This window comes from Falco cherrug, chromosome 14, assembly GCF_023634085.1.
Source record: "Falco cherrug isolate bFalChe1 chromosome 14, bFalChe1.pri, whole genome shotgun sequence".
NCBI classification, from domain to species: Eukaryota; Metazoa; Chordata; class Aves; order Falconiformes; family Falconidae; genus Falco; species Falco cherrug.
In genome coordinates, this window is record NC_073710.1 from 2,920,206 (window position 1) to 2,933,601 (window position 13,396).

The window sequence follows — 13,396 nt, forward strand, 5'->3', positions numbered from 1 at the left end:
GCGAGTGCAGTTTTGAAAACCTTCAAAACTGCAGAAGCAGCTAATCACAGAGTTGCAGAATGGTCGGGGTTGGAAGGGACCGCTGGAGATCATCTAGTCCAACCCTCTGCTGAAGCCGGTTCACCTAAAGCATGCACAGAGTTGCATCCAGGTGGGTGTTGAATGCCTCCAGAGAAGGAGACCCCACAGCCTCTCTGAGCAGCCTGTCCCAGTGCTCTGTCACCCTCATGGTAAAGTTCTTCCTCATACTCGGGTAGAACTTACTGTGTTGCAGTTTGTGCCCATTGCCCTTTGTCCTGTTGCAGGGCACTGCTGAAAAGAGCCTGGCCCCGTCCATCCTCCTGACACTCTCCCTTAAGATACTTGTGTGCATCGGTAAGATCCCCTCGCAGTCTTCTCCTCTCCAGGCTGAACAGGCCCAGCTCTCTCAGCCTTTCCCCATAAGGGAGATGCTCCAGCCCCTCATCATCTTCATAGCCTCTGCTGGACCCTCTCCAGCAGTTCCCTGTCTCTCTCGAACTGGGAAGCCCAAAAATGGATGCAGCAATCCAGATGCGGCCTCACCAGGGCAGAGTAGGGACCCTCGGGTTATGGCTTACAGCCCAGGGGCTGGAGCACCCAGGTAAATGGAATGAAGAAAAGCCGGGGTGTGTGTGTGTGTGTGGAAATACGAACGAGGGAGCCCAGAGCCACTGAGCAGAGAAATAAATGGGCTGGGGCTGCTGTGCCAGTGTATGTGGTGGGCTGTGTCCCTTTGATTTGAGACGCTCCCATCAGAGGGAGCCTGGAAAGCTTTGGTGCCGCTGCTCGGGTCGGTGCTAATGAGGAGGCTCGCTCCTCTCATTGCAGCACTAATGAGAGATTACAGCTTCACTGCAGCCTCGAAACCAGAGTCAAGCTGTATCAAAGCGCCAGTCCGAATTAAGAGCCTTTCCCAGTGGCTGGTATTTTACAGCCCAGTGGCCAATTTCTAAATCGTAGAGGCCAATTATTTCCGAAGCCTTTGGTGTGCAGCTAATGAAGGCCTGGAAGGGCCTTTGTAAATGGTTATAAGCCCCGTAGGCGGCAGAGATGTAATGGAGGTGGCAGGCACAATTAGCCATCCATAATTCCTCCTAGCAGCTGATTAAAGTCTCTTTATCCGTCTTACCGAGATCAGAAGGGCACATATTTGGGAAATCAAAAATGCATTAGGGGCTGCCAGCCAGGGCCGGGGGGGGGGGGGGGGGGCTGTGCCCTGAGCCCTGGGGCAGTGGCATGTGCCTGGAGCAGCACAGAGCTGCTGCGTGTCCCCCTGGGCAGGGAATGGGCCCCTGGACGCCGTGGGGTGCAGCCTCTGTGCAGGCCCCCTGCAGTGTGTCACCCCATCCTGTTATCCCGGCACCCCCTCTCCCTGCGTGGAGCAGGGGGTGGCTCCTTGCTGAGGTCTCCCCAGTGCAGGAGCACCCCAGTGGGCTTTCTGCAGCTGTGGAGACACGGGGGGGGGGGGGGGGTGCCGGCCTCATCCTGCACCCAGCGAGTGGTGCAGCATCTGCCAGCTGCATGGTCTGGAGGGTGCTTGCTGCAGCTGACGTCCCTCACCCTCTCTGCCCCGGGATGCTCCAAAATGCCCCACGGTGGGAATTTCAAGGGTGGGGTGAATGCAACTGGAATGGGGAGCTCTCCCCACCCTGGGATGCTCCAAAACAGCCCGTGGTGGGAATTGCCGGGGTGGAGCGTGGCTGGGACGGGGAGCCCCAGCCTGACCCGTGCTGGGAGCTGCCGGGGCCGCTGGTTTTCCTGCCGTAGCTCCCGGGGCTGCCCACGGGACACGCGGGTCCGAGCCAGGGGGGTGCCTGGGCCGTGCCCCCCGCGCAGGGATGCGACGGGGAGGGGTGAGCTCTAGCGGGGGAGGGGGGGGGGTTCCCACGGCCGGCTCCTGCCCCATCCCCCGGTGCCCCCCTCCCCGCTGCCCGCAGGGGCGTGGGGCCGCGGGCCCCCCGCGCTGCGCCGCGCCCGCCCCCGCGGGGTCCGCGCTGCCCCCGGCCGGCCCGGCGCAGAGCCCGGCGGAGGCGGCGGGATGGAGCGGGCGGGCGAGCGCCGGCCCCTGCTGCCGGCCGCGGGCAGCGCCGGGCTCTCCTCCGCCGGCGCCGTCTGCATCCTGCTGAAGTCGGCGCTGGGCGCGGGGCTGCTGAGCTTCCCCTGGGCCTTCAGCAGGGCCGGCGGGGCCGCCCCCGCCCTCCTGGTGGAGCTGGTAAGGGCCGGGGGCGGCCGGGGCCCGAGCCGGCGGGGGGCTGCGGGCAGCTGCGTCCCGGGAGGGAGCTGAGGCACCTGCGGGCTGGGGCGAGGGGAGGGCAGGGCTCCCCTGCCCCGCTGTGCTGGGCGGTGGGGGCTGCAGGGGAGGGGGGTCAGCACCCGCAGCCCAGCCCAGGCTGAAAGGGAGAACCAGCCCCAGGGCAGGGGTGCGAAAGGCGCTGCCGCCCTGGAGATGCTCCTTGCGTCTGAAGCTGCACTCTTAGCTGGCTTGTAGCTCAGCCTAAACTAAAATCAGTGGCTGGGCCCCTACGTGCCCTAAAACCCCCCAATCTAAACCCAAAGTATCGTGCAGGGCTGCTTTGCCACCCTTTTCCTGACCTGTCTGATTGCAGCTACCAGGCAACCCTGGTCCCCAGCCATGGCCTTGCTGGGTGCCCCTGGGTGGGGGCGGGGGGTGACGGGGGTCAGTGTGATGCTCCTTGCTGGGTCCTGTCCCCGCAGGGCTCACTGGTCTTCCTGGTGAGCGGGCTGGCGGTGCTGGGCTACGCGGCGGCCCTCAGTGCCCAACCCACCTACCAAGGGGTCGTCCGGGCGGTGTGCGGGGCAGCGGCGGGGAAGCTCTGTGAGGTCTGCTTCCTCCTCAACCTCTTCATGATCTCCGTGGCCCTCCTCAGGGTGGTGGGCGATCAGCTGGAGAAACGTGAGTTGTTTCCCCCCACCGTGTTTTTGGGGCTGGCAGCTCGTGGGAGTGAGGGAAAGGTGGTCCCGCCTGGGTTGGGGCAGCCCCAGGGATTTCTTGGGACCCCTGAGGATGTGGAACTCCCCGGCTCTGCCATGGTGTGATGCTCCCAACCACCTTGGGTCACCTTTTGGGGTGCAGCTGACCCGCCACTCTCCCCCCCCATCCCGCAGTGTGTGACTCCCTGTACCCCAACGGGACGCTGAGCGGGACCCCCCCGCCAACCCCCTGGTACACGGACCAGCGCTTCACCCTCTCAGCTCTCTGCATCCTCGTCATCTTCCCGCTCTCCGTCCCCAGGGAAATCGGCTTTCAGAAGTACTCCAGGTACCACCTGGGCTGTCCCTGTGGTGGCCCACCCCTAGGCACCCCGTTACCCAGGCCACCTCCTCCAGGGCTCCTCCCGGGTCCCTGCGGGGCGATGGGAGACCCCCTCCCTCCCAGCTGCCCGGGGTCTGCATGCTGGTGCTCTCCCATGCCCCACAGCATCCTGGGCACGCTGGCTGCCTGCTACCTCACCCTGGTCATCGTCCTGAAATACCACCTGCAGGCAGAGAGCCTGGGCTCACCTGAGCCCCCCCAGCCCTCCAGGTATGGGGGAGGGTCAGCCCTGCGTCCCTCCTGCCCCATCCTCCACGCCATCAGCAGTGGCACGGGGCAGTGCGTGGGGTGGTGCTGGGTGGGGGGGCGTGAGCTGGGGACAGCAGTGGCAGGGTGGTGGTGGGGTGGCAGCCCCCAGCCCTAGCTTTTGCCCCAGCACCTCCCCCCCCGCCACCCCCTTCTCCCAAAATCATCATGGGGGGGAAGGTTCCCATGGTGGCATCCAGGCTTATGTCACCATGGTCCCCTCTGCCTCCGGGGGCCTCACACTCTTCGCTCGCTCTGTGCTTCCTCCCTGCCATGCCACAGGGCCTCCTCCTGGGCCTCCGTCTTCAGCGTCATCCCCACCATCTGCTTCGGCTTCCAGGTAGGTGATGCTGGCCCCACTGTCCCCAGCATCCCAGACCATGGGGACACCATTCCTTGGGGAGTGAAAGAGGGGGGAAGATTGCAGGAAAGGGGACCCACGGCTGTCACCAGAGGTGGCTGTGCGGCAGGACACAAGCCCCTGGGGACGGGGGAGAGCAGGACAGAGCACCCATGGGTGGGAAGGAAGGGTCTGGGCGTGGGGGCTGTCCCTGCACGGGGCCCCAGCACCATCCCTCCTTGCCTTGCAGTGCCATGAAGCCTGCGTGGCCATCTACAGCAGCATGCGCAACCGGAGCTTCTCCCACTGGGTCACCGTCTCCGTGCTCTCCATGCTCATCTGCCTACTCATCTACTCCCTCACTGGTAACCCCAGCACAAAAGCCCTTCACCCCTCCTTTCCTCAGGGGTCCCCTGTCCCCAGAGCTCATCCTTCCTCCTCGGAGCTCCTCTGTGCTCACAGGCACAGCTGCCCACCTCCCCGTCAGCAGGGCTCTACGGCTACCTGACCTTCGGCGAGGCCGTGGCGTCCGATGTCCTGATGTCCTACCCAGGGAACGACCCGGTCGTCATCGTCGCCCGCCTGCTCTTCGGTGTCTCCATCGTCACCATCTACCCCATCGTGGTGCTGCTGGGCAGGTGAAGGGGCAGTGGCAAGCTGGGTGTCCCCCTCGACCAGTGCAGCTCCGCGGGGTGCCATCACCCCTCTGACACCCCCTCCAGGTCGGTGGTGCGGGATGTGTGGGCAACCCCCAAGTGTGGGGCTGCGGTGGTGCCTGAGGAGCATGAGCAGCGGAGCCGGGTGATGCTGACGGTCACCTGGATGGCCGCCACCCTCGCCATCGCGCTGTTCGTCCCAGACATCGGCAAGGTCATTGAGCTCATTGGGGGCATCAGCGCCTTCTTCATCTTCATCTTCCCAGGCAAGAGCGAGCAGTGAGAGGGTGGGGAGGGGGGTGCCAGTGCCAAGAGCATTGCTGCGGGTCGGGGGTGGGGGACTGTGGTGGGGGGTGGCCCATCCTGGCCATGTTTTGGGGGTGCAGTGGCGTGCTTGTGGGGACGCTGCAGTGGGACCTGAGTGACGGGGTGCTGTGGCGGTGGGGCTGAGCCTCTGTATTGGTGGCAGGGCTGTGCCTGGTGTGCATGACTGGGACCCACACTCTTGGGCCACGCAAAAAGTGAGTGTCTGCGTTGCTCGGTGGTGGCGGGTAAGGGCAGGGGTAGGGGACGGCATCCGATGACACATGGCCCAGGCAGGGTCCCTCTGGCGAAGGGGGGGGGATTTGGGGCACCTGTGGGCACTGAGAGGAGGAGCACTTGCTATGGGACGTGGGGTCTGCAGTGGGGCTGAAGGGTGGGTATGGAGGGGCGTGCTCTGACAGCGGGGATGGGCCTGGGTATCAGGGATGTGCCCAAGCAGTGGGACTGTGTCCAGGTATTGGGGGTGTGCCTGGGCATCAAGAGTGTGCCTGGGCATGCGCGTTGAGCACAGGCACTGGGGAGATGCTCAGGTTTCAGGGATGTGCCCGGGTACCAGGGATGTGCCTGGGTACCAGACCCCTCGCAAGGCAGAGCGGCCATAAGGGAAGGAGACCAGTGGGATTCAGAGGCACTGGGGCACTCGGTGGAGGCTGGGGTGGACATCAGAGGGACGCAGTGCCCATGGCAGGCAGCCATCAGGTGTTCAGTGTCCATTATACCTGCGTGGTGTGTCCCCATCACTGCTCCTGGCTGGAGAGACAGGCACAGCAGCAGCCCCGGCCGAGGGGCCCTGGTGTGGTGCTGGCGAGTTTTGGGGTGAGCATGTGCCAAAGCGTGTCTGCGGTGCCCATGGGGCAGCAGCATCTAAGTGAGGATGGAGGTGATGTGGGGGGCTCCTGTTCCCCACGACAGCTGGAGGAAGCTTCCCAGAACTGTGGGCTCTTGGCCAAGAGGGAGCCCTGACTGTCTGGGCAGGGGTGAGGGTGCCCTTGGGGGTGCTGGGGGACCAAGGCAGGAGGTGAGCAGGGGCACCCAGCTGGGTGAAAAGGACTTGGAGAGGTCCCTCGTGGAGACCCCCCCCCCCCGAGGGTGCGAACCTAGGAGTGCCATCACAAGGAGAGAGGACAACGTGAGCCAGGGCGATAGGGACAGCGAGGGCACAGCCCCAGCCTGCCTGGGGCGGCTCAGGAAGGTGCACCGTGCTGGCGACCCCGCGATGGAGCAGCGGTGGGGCTTGGGGGTGAGTGCCACATCCTGGGGGCTCTGTGTCTGGCTGAGGTGGGGGGCTGTGTGCCCGGGGAGAGGGGGACCCACCGGTCTCAGGGCTGGGGATGGAGGTGGGGAAGGGACGTGGTGGGGGGATGTGGTGACAGGGTGGGGGCTGGGGCCGTGTGGGAGCAGCCGTGCCTGAGCAGGGGGGGCCACTGTGGGTCTGTACCCCCTTGGTGGGGCCACTGTGTGCCAGCGGAACCGGGGATAGTCTCATGGTGGCAGCTGCCAGGCTTTTGACCAAGTTTTGTGTGTCATTGCAGAGGGTGTGGGGGATGAACTGGAGGAGCTGCCAGGGTCTTTGGCCATCGGTCCAGAGTGATGCAGAGGAGCATGGCAGAGAGGCTGAGACCCCGCAGAGGGACCCACACCCGGCGGTCAGGGGGCAGCATGTTACTGGGGGTCAGCTCTGTCCTACTGGCCCCCTGCTCATGTCCCTGCAGGGCTGCTCTCATCACTTGGGGTGTCCTCTCCGTGCTCGGCGGTGCCTTCGTCTGTGGGCAGAGCGCTGCCCTGGCCGTGCTGGGGCTGCTGCACTGAGCCCCCATCGTGCCCCCCACCATGACCCCCCCCCCCCATGCCCCCCCCCCCAGCCCTGGACAGCTGCCTCGGACACGGCTACACCGCTGGATCCCATCACTGTTTTATTTGGCATCACCGTCCCTGTTGTACAGCAGCTAATAAAGACGGGACAAGGGTATCGGCGAGGGTGCTGCGCCATGCACCCTGAGGGACCCCCACACGTGGTGGGGTGGGGGCAGGATGGGCAGTGAACCCTGCACACAGACAGACAGACAGACTGACGTACAGACCCCAGGAAGGGGGATGAAGGGGTGGGGGGAAGCTGGCAATCCATCCCCACGCCTGCGAGGCACCTGCTGTCACCATGCACACGTGAAGGAAACCCCTCGGGACCACCCGCACCCCCTGCCCAGGGACACTGGGGACACACACACTGTGCTGGGCACAGCCTCACCCCCAGGCACCACTGCGGGGACCCCCAACTTATCCTCCCCAGGGGGCCTCCAGCATCCCACTCCCAACCCTGCTCCTCATCACCAGCTTCCTCCCCCTGCCTTGCCCCCCACCCATGGCCTGGCTGCCTGCACCCTGTCTCCCCCCACTCCCTGCCTGCCCATGCCTGGCAGACCCCAGGGGACACCCCTCACCCCCCCACCAAAGACCACCCCAGTCCAGGGAGAGGTGACCCAGGTGATGGGGTAGCTGTGGGGGGACACCCGATGGGGTGCTGGGGACAGACACAGGGGTTTCCTTCACTGCAGACAGGTCACACCACCACCTCCCGCCCCCAGCCACGCAGGGGCTCACAGCCACCCCACAGCGGGGATGGGTGCTGGTGGGACCCCCGGCACCAGTGGTCACTCTCGGCTCAGGGTACACCAGGCAGCTGCAGGGGAACGACACCAGAGGGTCACCCTGACCCCCCTCCAGTCCCACCCAGCCTGTACCGCCCCCCCACCCAGCTGTCCCTGTCCCACCCCACAGGGTGGCCACCCTCGTACCTGGCACGGCCACACTGGAGATGGCCTCGGGCTGGCTCAGCGTGTCCACCTTGACGTGCTGGAAGCCCTTGCAGGTGGCACTCTGCAGGTGCCTGCACCCGGGTGGGAGAAACTGGGTGACAGCCTCCCCCTAAATCACCGTCACAACCCCTCACAGCCCCCTCCCTTGGGCGCAGCACCCTGACACTGGTCAGGACAGTGAGCCCTCCCATCCCTCATGTCCCAAGGCATCCCCAGGTGGGAGATGCACAGACCCCTCCCAAGCCCCCTGTCCCCTCTACAGTGACAGACCAAATCCTCGCCCCTGCCCCCAGGCAGGGGACAGAGCCTGGGGCTCAGCAGCTCCCACACCCCTCCGTGCCCAAGCACGTGGACGCACACACACCCCCCCACCCAAAAAAACCACCCTGAGCTTTTTGGGCCCCTTCCCCTACCTCTTCCAGTCCTCCTCAGTCTCCCAGAACTCGTAGACGATAAAGGTGACCCCGTCGGGCAGCTTCACTGCCGTGACGCTGGTGGGAGTGGGGAGAGGGGTGAGCCCCAAACCATGGGACATCCCCCCCTCAGCCTCTGCAGCCACAGGCATGCTGTAGGGTGGGCAACTGAGGGGTGACCCCAGCCCCAACAGCCCAGGTAGCGGGGAGCCCCCCCACCCAACACTCCCCAGCCCATGCAAAAATTTTGGTGGCCGAGCATCACTGCACCCCCAAATCCCGGCTGTTTTGCCTCAGCCCTTCACTTGGTGAGGTGGCCCTAGCTTCGAGGGCAGCTGGACATCCCCCTGCCCCCCCCAGCCCCCCCGAGCCCCCCGATGCCGGTGGTACCCACTGGAAGCAGTCCCGCTCCCCGGCCACACTCTTCAGGTACTGCTTCAGGGAGCTGCAGAACTCGCCCAGGTGCTTGTGCGACACCGTCATCTCATCCCGCACCAGGAGGAGGTACTGTGGGCCCCCCCCAAAAAACCCACAGTGGCACATGAGACCCAAAAAGCAAGGGGACAACCCTCGCCAAGCCCAATGGCATGCTGCAGGGACACCCCGGGGTGGTGGCCAGGCACTCTCACCGTGCACGCCGTGCTCTCGCTGTCTGACAGCCGCTGGTGCAGGTCAAACCAGAGGGTCTGGGGAAACGGGGAAAAAGCAGCGGGAGGGGTGGGTGAGCTGAGGCTGGGTGTCCCTCCCAGGGAGGTGGGTTTCTGTCCCCAGCACTCGGTAGGACGGGCTGTGCCCCCTTCTCTGCAGGGGATGGCTCTGAGAGCCCCTTGCACCTTCGTACCCTCCCGTCAGGACCCTCTGCAAAAGCTCCCCGTGCTCCCAGGGCAGCTGACAGCCCCGACACCGTGTCCTCGCATCAGCCCCAAAGCTGCTGTCACCTTTCCATGGTCCCTGAATGGTCCCTGGGGTGGCAGGAGCAGGGGTACCTGTCCCTCCTCAGTGCCCACTGGCATCTTCCCATCCCTGGCCATGCCCTTATTTTCTCTGGCAAGCAGGACTGATATTTTTCTGCCCTGCACAGCACCTCCCTGCCCCCACGTACAGCACCACGTTCCCCCTGTCCCCTTCTGCTCTGAAAATGCAAACCCGGAGGATTTCAGTAACAGCTCCAGCACTGCAACGTTTTCTCCTTCAGTCCCTAGATGGAGTAAGACTGCCTCTGCAAGACACGTCACTTTTCTTCCTGACGTTTTTTTCTTGTTTAAATAAACACACAGTTAATCTTTCCACATTGAATAGCTGCCACCAGCTCGTCAGATGTAATAGCCTCCAGCACCGCCCACAGCCCGTGCATGCCACAGCACAGGGATGGTCATGGCTACCTCTTGGTCACCTCCATCCCCACCAGGGCAGGCAGGCGGTGGAGCTGCAGGGACACCTAAGGGACAGCCCTACGCCTGGAATCGCTGGCCCTTACCTTGTCCTCCAGCCTGCCGATCAGCTCAGCCAGCCTGTTGATCTGCCCCTCCAGCCCCTCCGCCTTGGTGTCAGAGGAACCTGCGTGGAGCCGGGAGGCAGTGATGGAGTGAGAGGCACCCTCGGGCACCCCCCAAGAGCCCTGCTGCCCTCTGGAGAAGTTGAGCATCACCCCTGTGCTGCCACCCAGACTGCAGCTCCCTTCCCCAGGTCCCCTGAGTCACCCAAGGTGGCCAATGCAACTGGGAAGCAGCCATCACCTACCAGTCTGGAAGCTCTTCCCTTGCTCCCTGGGGACCATCCAGCTGGTGGGAGAGTAGCTGGGCACGGGGCTGTCATACCAGGCGTCCATCAGACCGTGGGCAGCCTTGCTGGGGTAGGGCCTGCAACCAGAGAGCACATAGGCCATCAGGGCAGAGCCGGGCACGTACAGCACAGCATGAGCCAGCCCCAGGGAGCCAACACTGGAGCATCCCTCTGGGCAACTCTGCCATGGCCACCAGATGCCTTGGAGAGCAGCAGTGGCTGCCCTCCTGCACCATCCTTCAGCACCACCCGGTGTGGGGAGTGGGTCAGAATCAGAGCGAGAGCAGCGGGCTGCTCCCAGCAGCCGTCACTTCTCTTTCCTGCTGCAGTTTGCAGCTGCCGTCTGTGTGCAGTGAGGTGGGAATGGGTTCGGGGAAGGCTGGCTCTCTCTTTCCTTCCTCCTCCACCGATGGGGAGCCTGAGCTGCAAGGGAGAGGCTGAGCTGCTCAAAGGGTCTCCAGCATCTCCTCCCAGTGAGAGCAGCTCCATGCCAGCTGCCCACTGGTGGAGGTGCCAGGGGGTCTTAGATCCTCTTGTCATCTCTTGCCAGCCATGGGGCTCGCACCCGGAGGCAGCATGCTGAGCACCGGGGAGTCGATGGGCATGACACTAGCCAGAATTGTCCCTGCCCTCCAGTCCCTCCCCAGGCACCTGGCTCCCTCGGAAGCGCATCAGCTGGGTGCCCTCCCTACCCTCCCTGGCCACTCCAGACAATTCCAGGTGGCTCCTTTAGTGCCGAGGGAGCCATGTCCGGGCTGCTGTTGTCCCCCAAAATCAGGCCATGTGGCCTTGACCATGTACATGGGAATGAGCAGATTTGGTCCCGAAGAACGTCGCCAAGATAAGGAAGCAAGAACGGCGACAGAGGCAGCAGGAACATCCCCATCGCTACAGGCTGTGCAATAATCCCACTGCTGTGCTGAATAATCCCCCGTCAATAGGCAGGAAATTAGGTGAGAACAGAGAAAGATTTCTTTTTAATCACAATTTAATGAGGTGTCTCAGGCTTGGACACTGTGCCTTTCCACTTTGTTTTACAGCCCTGTATTTTAGTGCTTTTTAGGCCACCTTTTTGTCTCTGTGCGGATGTATGAGAACTTTTTTGTGGGGTTTTGATTTTGAAGTTTTTTTGGCTATTATCACCATGAGAAAACAACTACAATACTCCTCGTTATAAACAGGGCCCACACATTGGCAAACAAAAGCCAGCAAAGCCTTTCACAGGCTCTAATTGCTCCATCTGATGTTGGGCTTGCTTCCTCCTCATTGTTTCCCAGGAACTCTTACTTTTCCCACATTTTATACAAGGTTTGCTACAGCTTCCTTCCAAAATGAGGTGGAGAAAGTGATATGGGATGATGAAACCCAGAGCATTCCTCCTAGGAATGCTGGTGAGATGTCACCATGGCTGCCCAGGGTTTCATTGTGTCCCAAACAGCTCCTGTGAGCCCAACCCACTGCTGTCCTCTCCGGGATGTGGCTGCTGCAGATGTTAAACCCAAAAAGCCAAGACCAGGCTGCAGCGAAGCGTTCGGGCTCGTTGGCCCCTGCAGTGTCCCGGTGGGGAGTGGGATTTTCACTCTCTGCGGTCCCTGTGCATTGGCCTCCTCTGCCCACCTGCAGCTTGGGGAAGCCAGGGCATCTCCCCAGGCACCCCGTGGCCCCCTGGTTTGTAGGTATGGCAGAAGAGGGATTCACTTCAAAAGCATCTGAGGAATGGTTTCCATGGCAACCTGTCCTGGTTACAGTCATCGTGATGATGGTACTCAGGGGAGGTGAGTGACACTATGACACCGAGGGGGGCTACGCTGGGGTTTGGGCTATGCTGCTGGGTACCCCTTATGTTTTAGCCTTGGCAGTGCTTGAGAAATCTTGAAACTGTCTCCTCTGGCTTCTCCAAGCTTGGTAACACATGCCGGGCTGCTGGGATGGGGACAGACCCCTGCACAGAACCCAAGGATGGCGGTGCCCATCGCCAGTGCACAAGCACTTTTTGCCTCTATGGATGATGTCACCTGCTGAGTGCCCTGGCAGGAGGGACAGAATCCCTGGCATGGGAAGCCACCCTCTGCGGGCTGTCCCCAGCACACCCAGACACAGCCACCCTGCTGCTGGTGCCTGCGTTTTGCCCTGGATGGGACCAGTGGCTTTGCTCAGAGAAGCAGTCCTGTGCACCCAGTGCTGCCCAGCCCAGCCCCAGGGTGCTGCTCCCTTGTTGGCATCCCCCCCTGCACCACTCAGGGGTGATGGGGTCAAGAGGGACCCTTGGGGCTGTAGGAGAGTGAGGGACAGGGCAGGACGGAGCAGTGGAGGAAAGACATGAGAGCTCTCAGGAAACTGGGAAGGGAGGCAGAGGGAAAGGCAGCTGCTCGCCAAGCTCCCCTGTGCTCCCACACACTGCCTGCTGCATTTTCCTTCATCCCACAAAAGCATCTTCTTCCTCTCCCTCCCCCTCCCCCCCCCCCCCCCCCCCCCCCGCCCCTAAAATCAACCAGGAAGCAGAGAGGAGGGCAGGAGGTGCTGCAGACCTGGCGGGGTTGGTTTGCTCATCGATGGCATCCACGGCACTCTCCACGGAGCTCAGCAGCGACTGGGTCTGGTTTGCAGTCTCCTTCAGCAAGAAGCGGGTCACAAACTGGTCCACGTTGCTGCCGCTCTCGTACACCTGCCAAGGCAGACAGTGAGCACGGTGAGACCCAGCGCCCGATGCCGGCGGGCACCCCAGCCGGTGCAGCATCCATCCAACATCCCACGCACAAGCTGGTCCCCTCTGTGTCCCTGACCATGAGGGCCACAGGAAGAACAAGCCTGTGCTGTCCCACCCCACGGGAAGAGTATAACCCTGCAGCATCTGTAGGTCACCCAGCATATAGCCCCTCCAGCATCCATCACCCTGGGACAGACTTGTAGAGGCTGTGACAGGAGGGAGTGTGGGCAGCGAGGCACATCAGCATCGCTTTATTTATAGATAAATAAAGCAACGCAAAGAGGCGATTACCCAAAGCCCATAGTTGCTCTCTTTACTGTGATCTTACTTTACTATTGCCTTGCATTAGTTGCCAACAGTATGGCCAACCCGATGCTAAAGAGGTTTGGGACAACTGACATGGTTGTCACCAAGCAGCCACAAGCTGAAGATGCCTTCAAGCCAGCAGCAGAAAGCTCCGGCAGCCCCCACCCAGCCTCCCTCCCTCCCATCCCATGCTGCAAAACAAGAGCTTCAGCATATTTTGGTGGTGGTTTGTTGTTGGGGGTTTTTTTTGGAAGCGGGAGCAAAGGAAAGCTCTGGCTGATGGAGACAGCCTCCAGAGCAGGAATGCCTTCAGCAGGAGGCAGGCTGCTCCCAGGGAGCTTTGGTGCAGGAGGACAAGCTGTTCAAGCCACAGAAGCTCCTGGAATAGTCCAAACCCTCCCAAGACAGCCGACACTTAATAAAATGTTTAAAGAGCGCAACTGATCTGCTTAAA

General features: G+C 62.5%; 2 protein-coding genes across 10 annotated transcripts in view; one reads left to right on the plus strand and one right to left on the minus strand.

Annotated features, from left to right (window-relative positions):
- Window positions 1-1,942: 1,942 nt before the first annotated feature.
- Window positions 1,943-6,787, plus strand: SLC38A8 (solute carrier family 38 member 8). 3 transcript variants are annotated; one of them, XM_055726269.1, is made up of 10 exons: window positions 1,944-2,233; window positions 2,737-2,935; window positions 3,148-3,301; window positions 3,461-3,565; window positions 3,884-3,941; window positions 4,192-4,306; window positions 4,429-4,579; window positions 4,664-4,863; window positions 5,067-5,118; window positions 6,634-6,787. In XM_055726269.1, exons 1-10 carry the CDS (start codon window positions 2,060-2,062, stop codon window positions 6,728-6,730), a joined length of 1,305 nt encoding a protein of 434 aa, XP_055582244.1. In that variant the 5' UTR covers window positions 1,944-2,059; the 3' UTR covers window positions 6,731-6,787. The 3 variants fall into 3 exon arrangements, with proteins under 3 accessions (XP_055582246.1, XP_055582244.1, XP_055582245.1); XM_055726270.1 differs by having other exon boundaries at window positions 1,945-2,233; window positions 4,432-4,579; XM_055726271.1 differs by lacking the exon at window positions 3,461-3,565 and having other exon boundaries at window positions 1,943-2,233.
- Window positions 6,788-6,817: 30 nt separating this feature from the next.
- The window catches only part of NECAB2 (N-terminal EF-hand calcium binding protein 2), an 88,044-nt gene continuing 81,465 nt past the window's right edge, over window positions 6,818-13,396 (minus strand). For all 7 annotated transcript variants that reach the window (XM_055726274.1, XM_055726277.1, XM_055726273.1 and 4 more), the window contains 8 exons: window positions 12,458-12,594; window positions 9,888-10,006; window positions 9,625-9,704; window positions 8,777-8,833; window positions 8,542-8,654; window positions 8,148-8,225; window positions 7,714-7,805; window positions 6,818-7,598 (listed from right to left, as the gene is read on the minus strand). In XM_055726274.1, the coding sequence (XP_055582249.1) occupies window positions 7,570-7,598; window positions 7,714-7,805; window positions 8,148-8,225; window positions 8,542-8,654; window positions 8,777-8,833; window positions 9,625-9,704; window positions 9,888-10,006; window positions 12,458-12,594 (705 nt within the window). In that variant the 3' untranslated portion in view covers window positions 6,818-7,569. The remainder of the gene's footprint in view (window positions 7,599-7,713; window positions 7,806-8,147; window positions 8,226-8,541; window positions 8,655-8,776; window positions 8,834-9,624; window positions 9,705-9,887; window positions 10,007-12,457; window positions 12,595-13,396) is intronic.

Bases quoted from the DNA above. Each gene is read 5' to 3' on its own strand.
- SLC38A8 (XM_055726269.1), top strand. From the start codon at position 2,060: ATGGAGCGGGCGGGCGAGCGCCGGCCCCTGCTGCCGGCCGCGGGCAGC. The intron at 2,936-3,147 runs GTGAGTTGTTTC...CCCATCCCGCAG, and splicing joins GGGCGATCAGCTGGAGAAAC to TGTGTGACTCCCTGTACCCC. The intron at 4,864-5,066 runs GCAAGAGCGAGC...TATTGGTGGCAG, and splicing joins CTTCATCTTCATCTTCCCAG to GGCTGTGCCTGGTGTGCATG.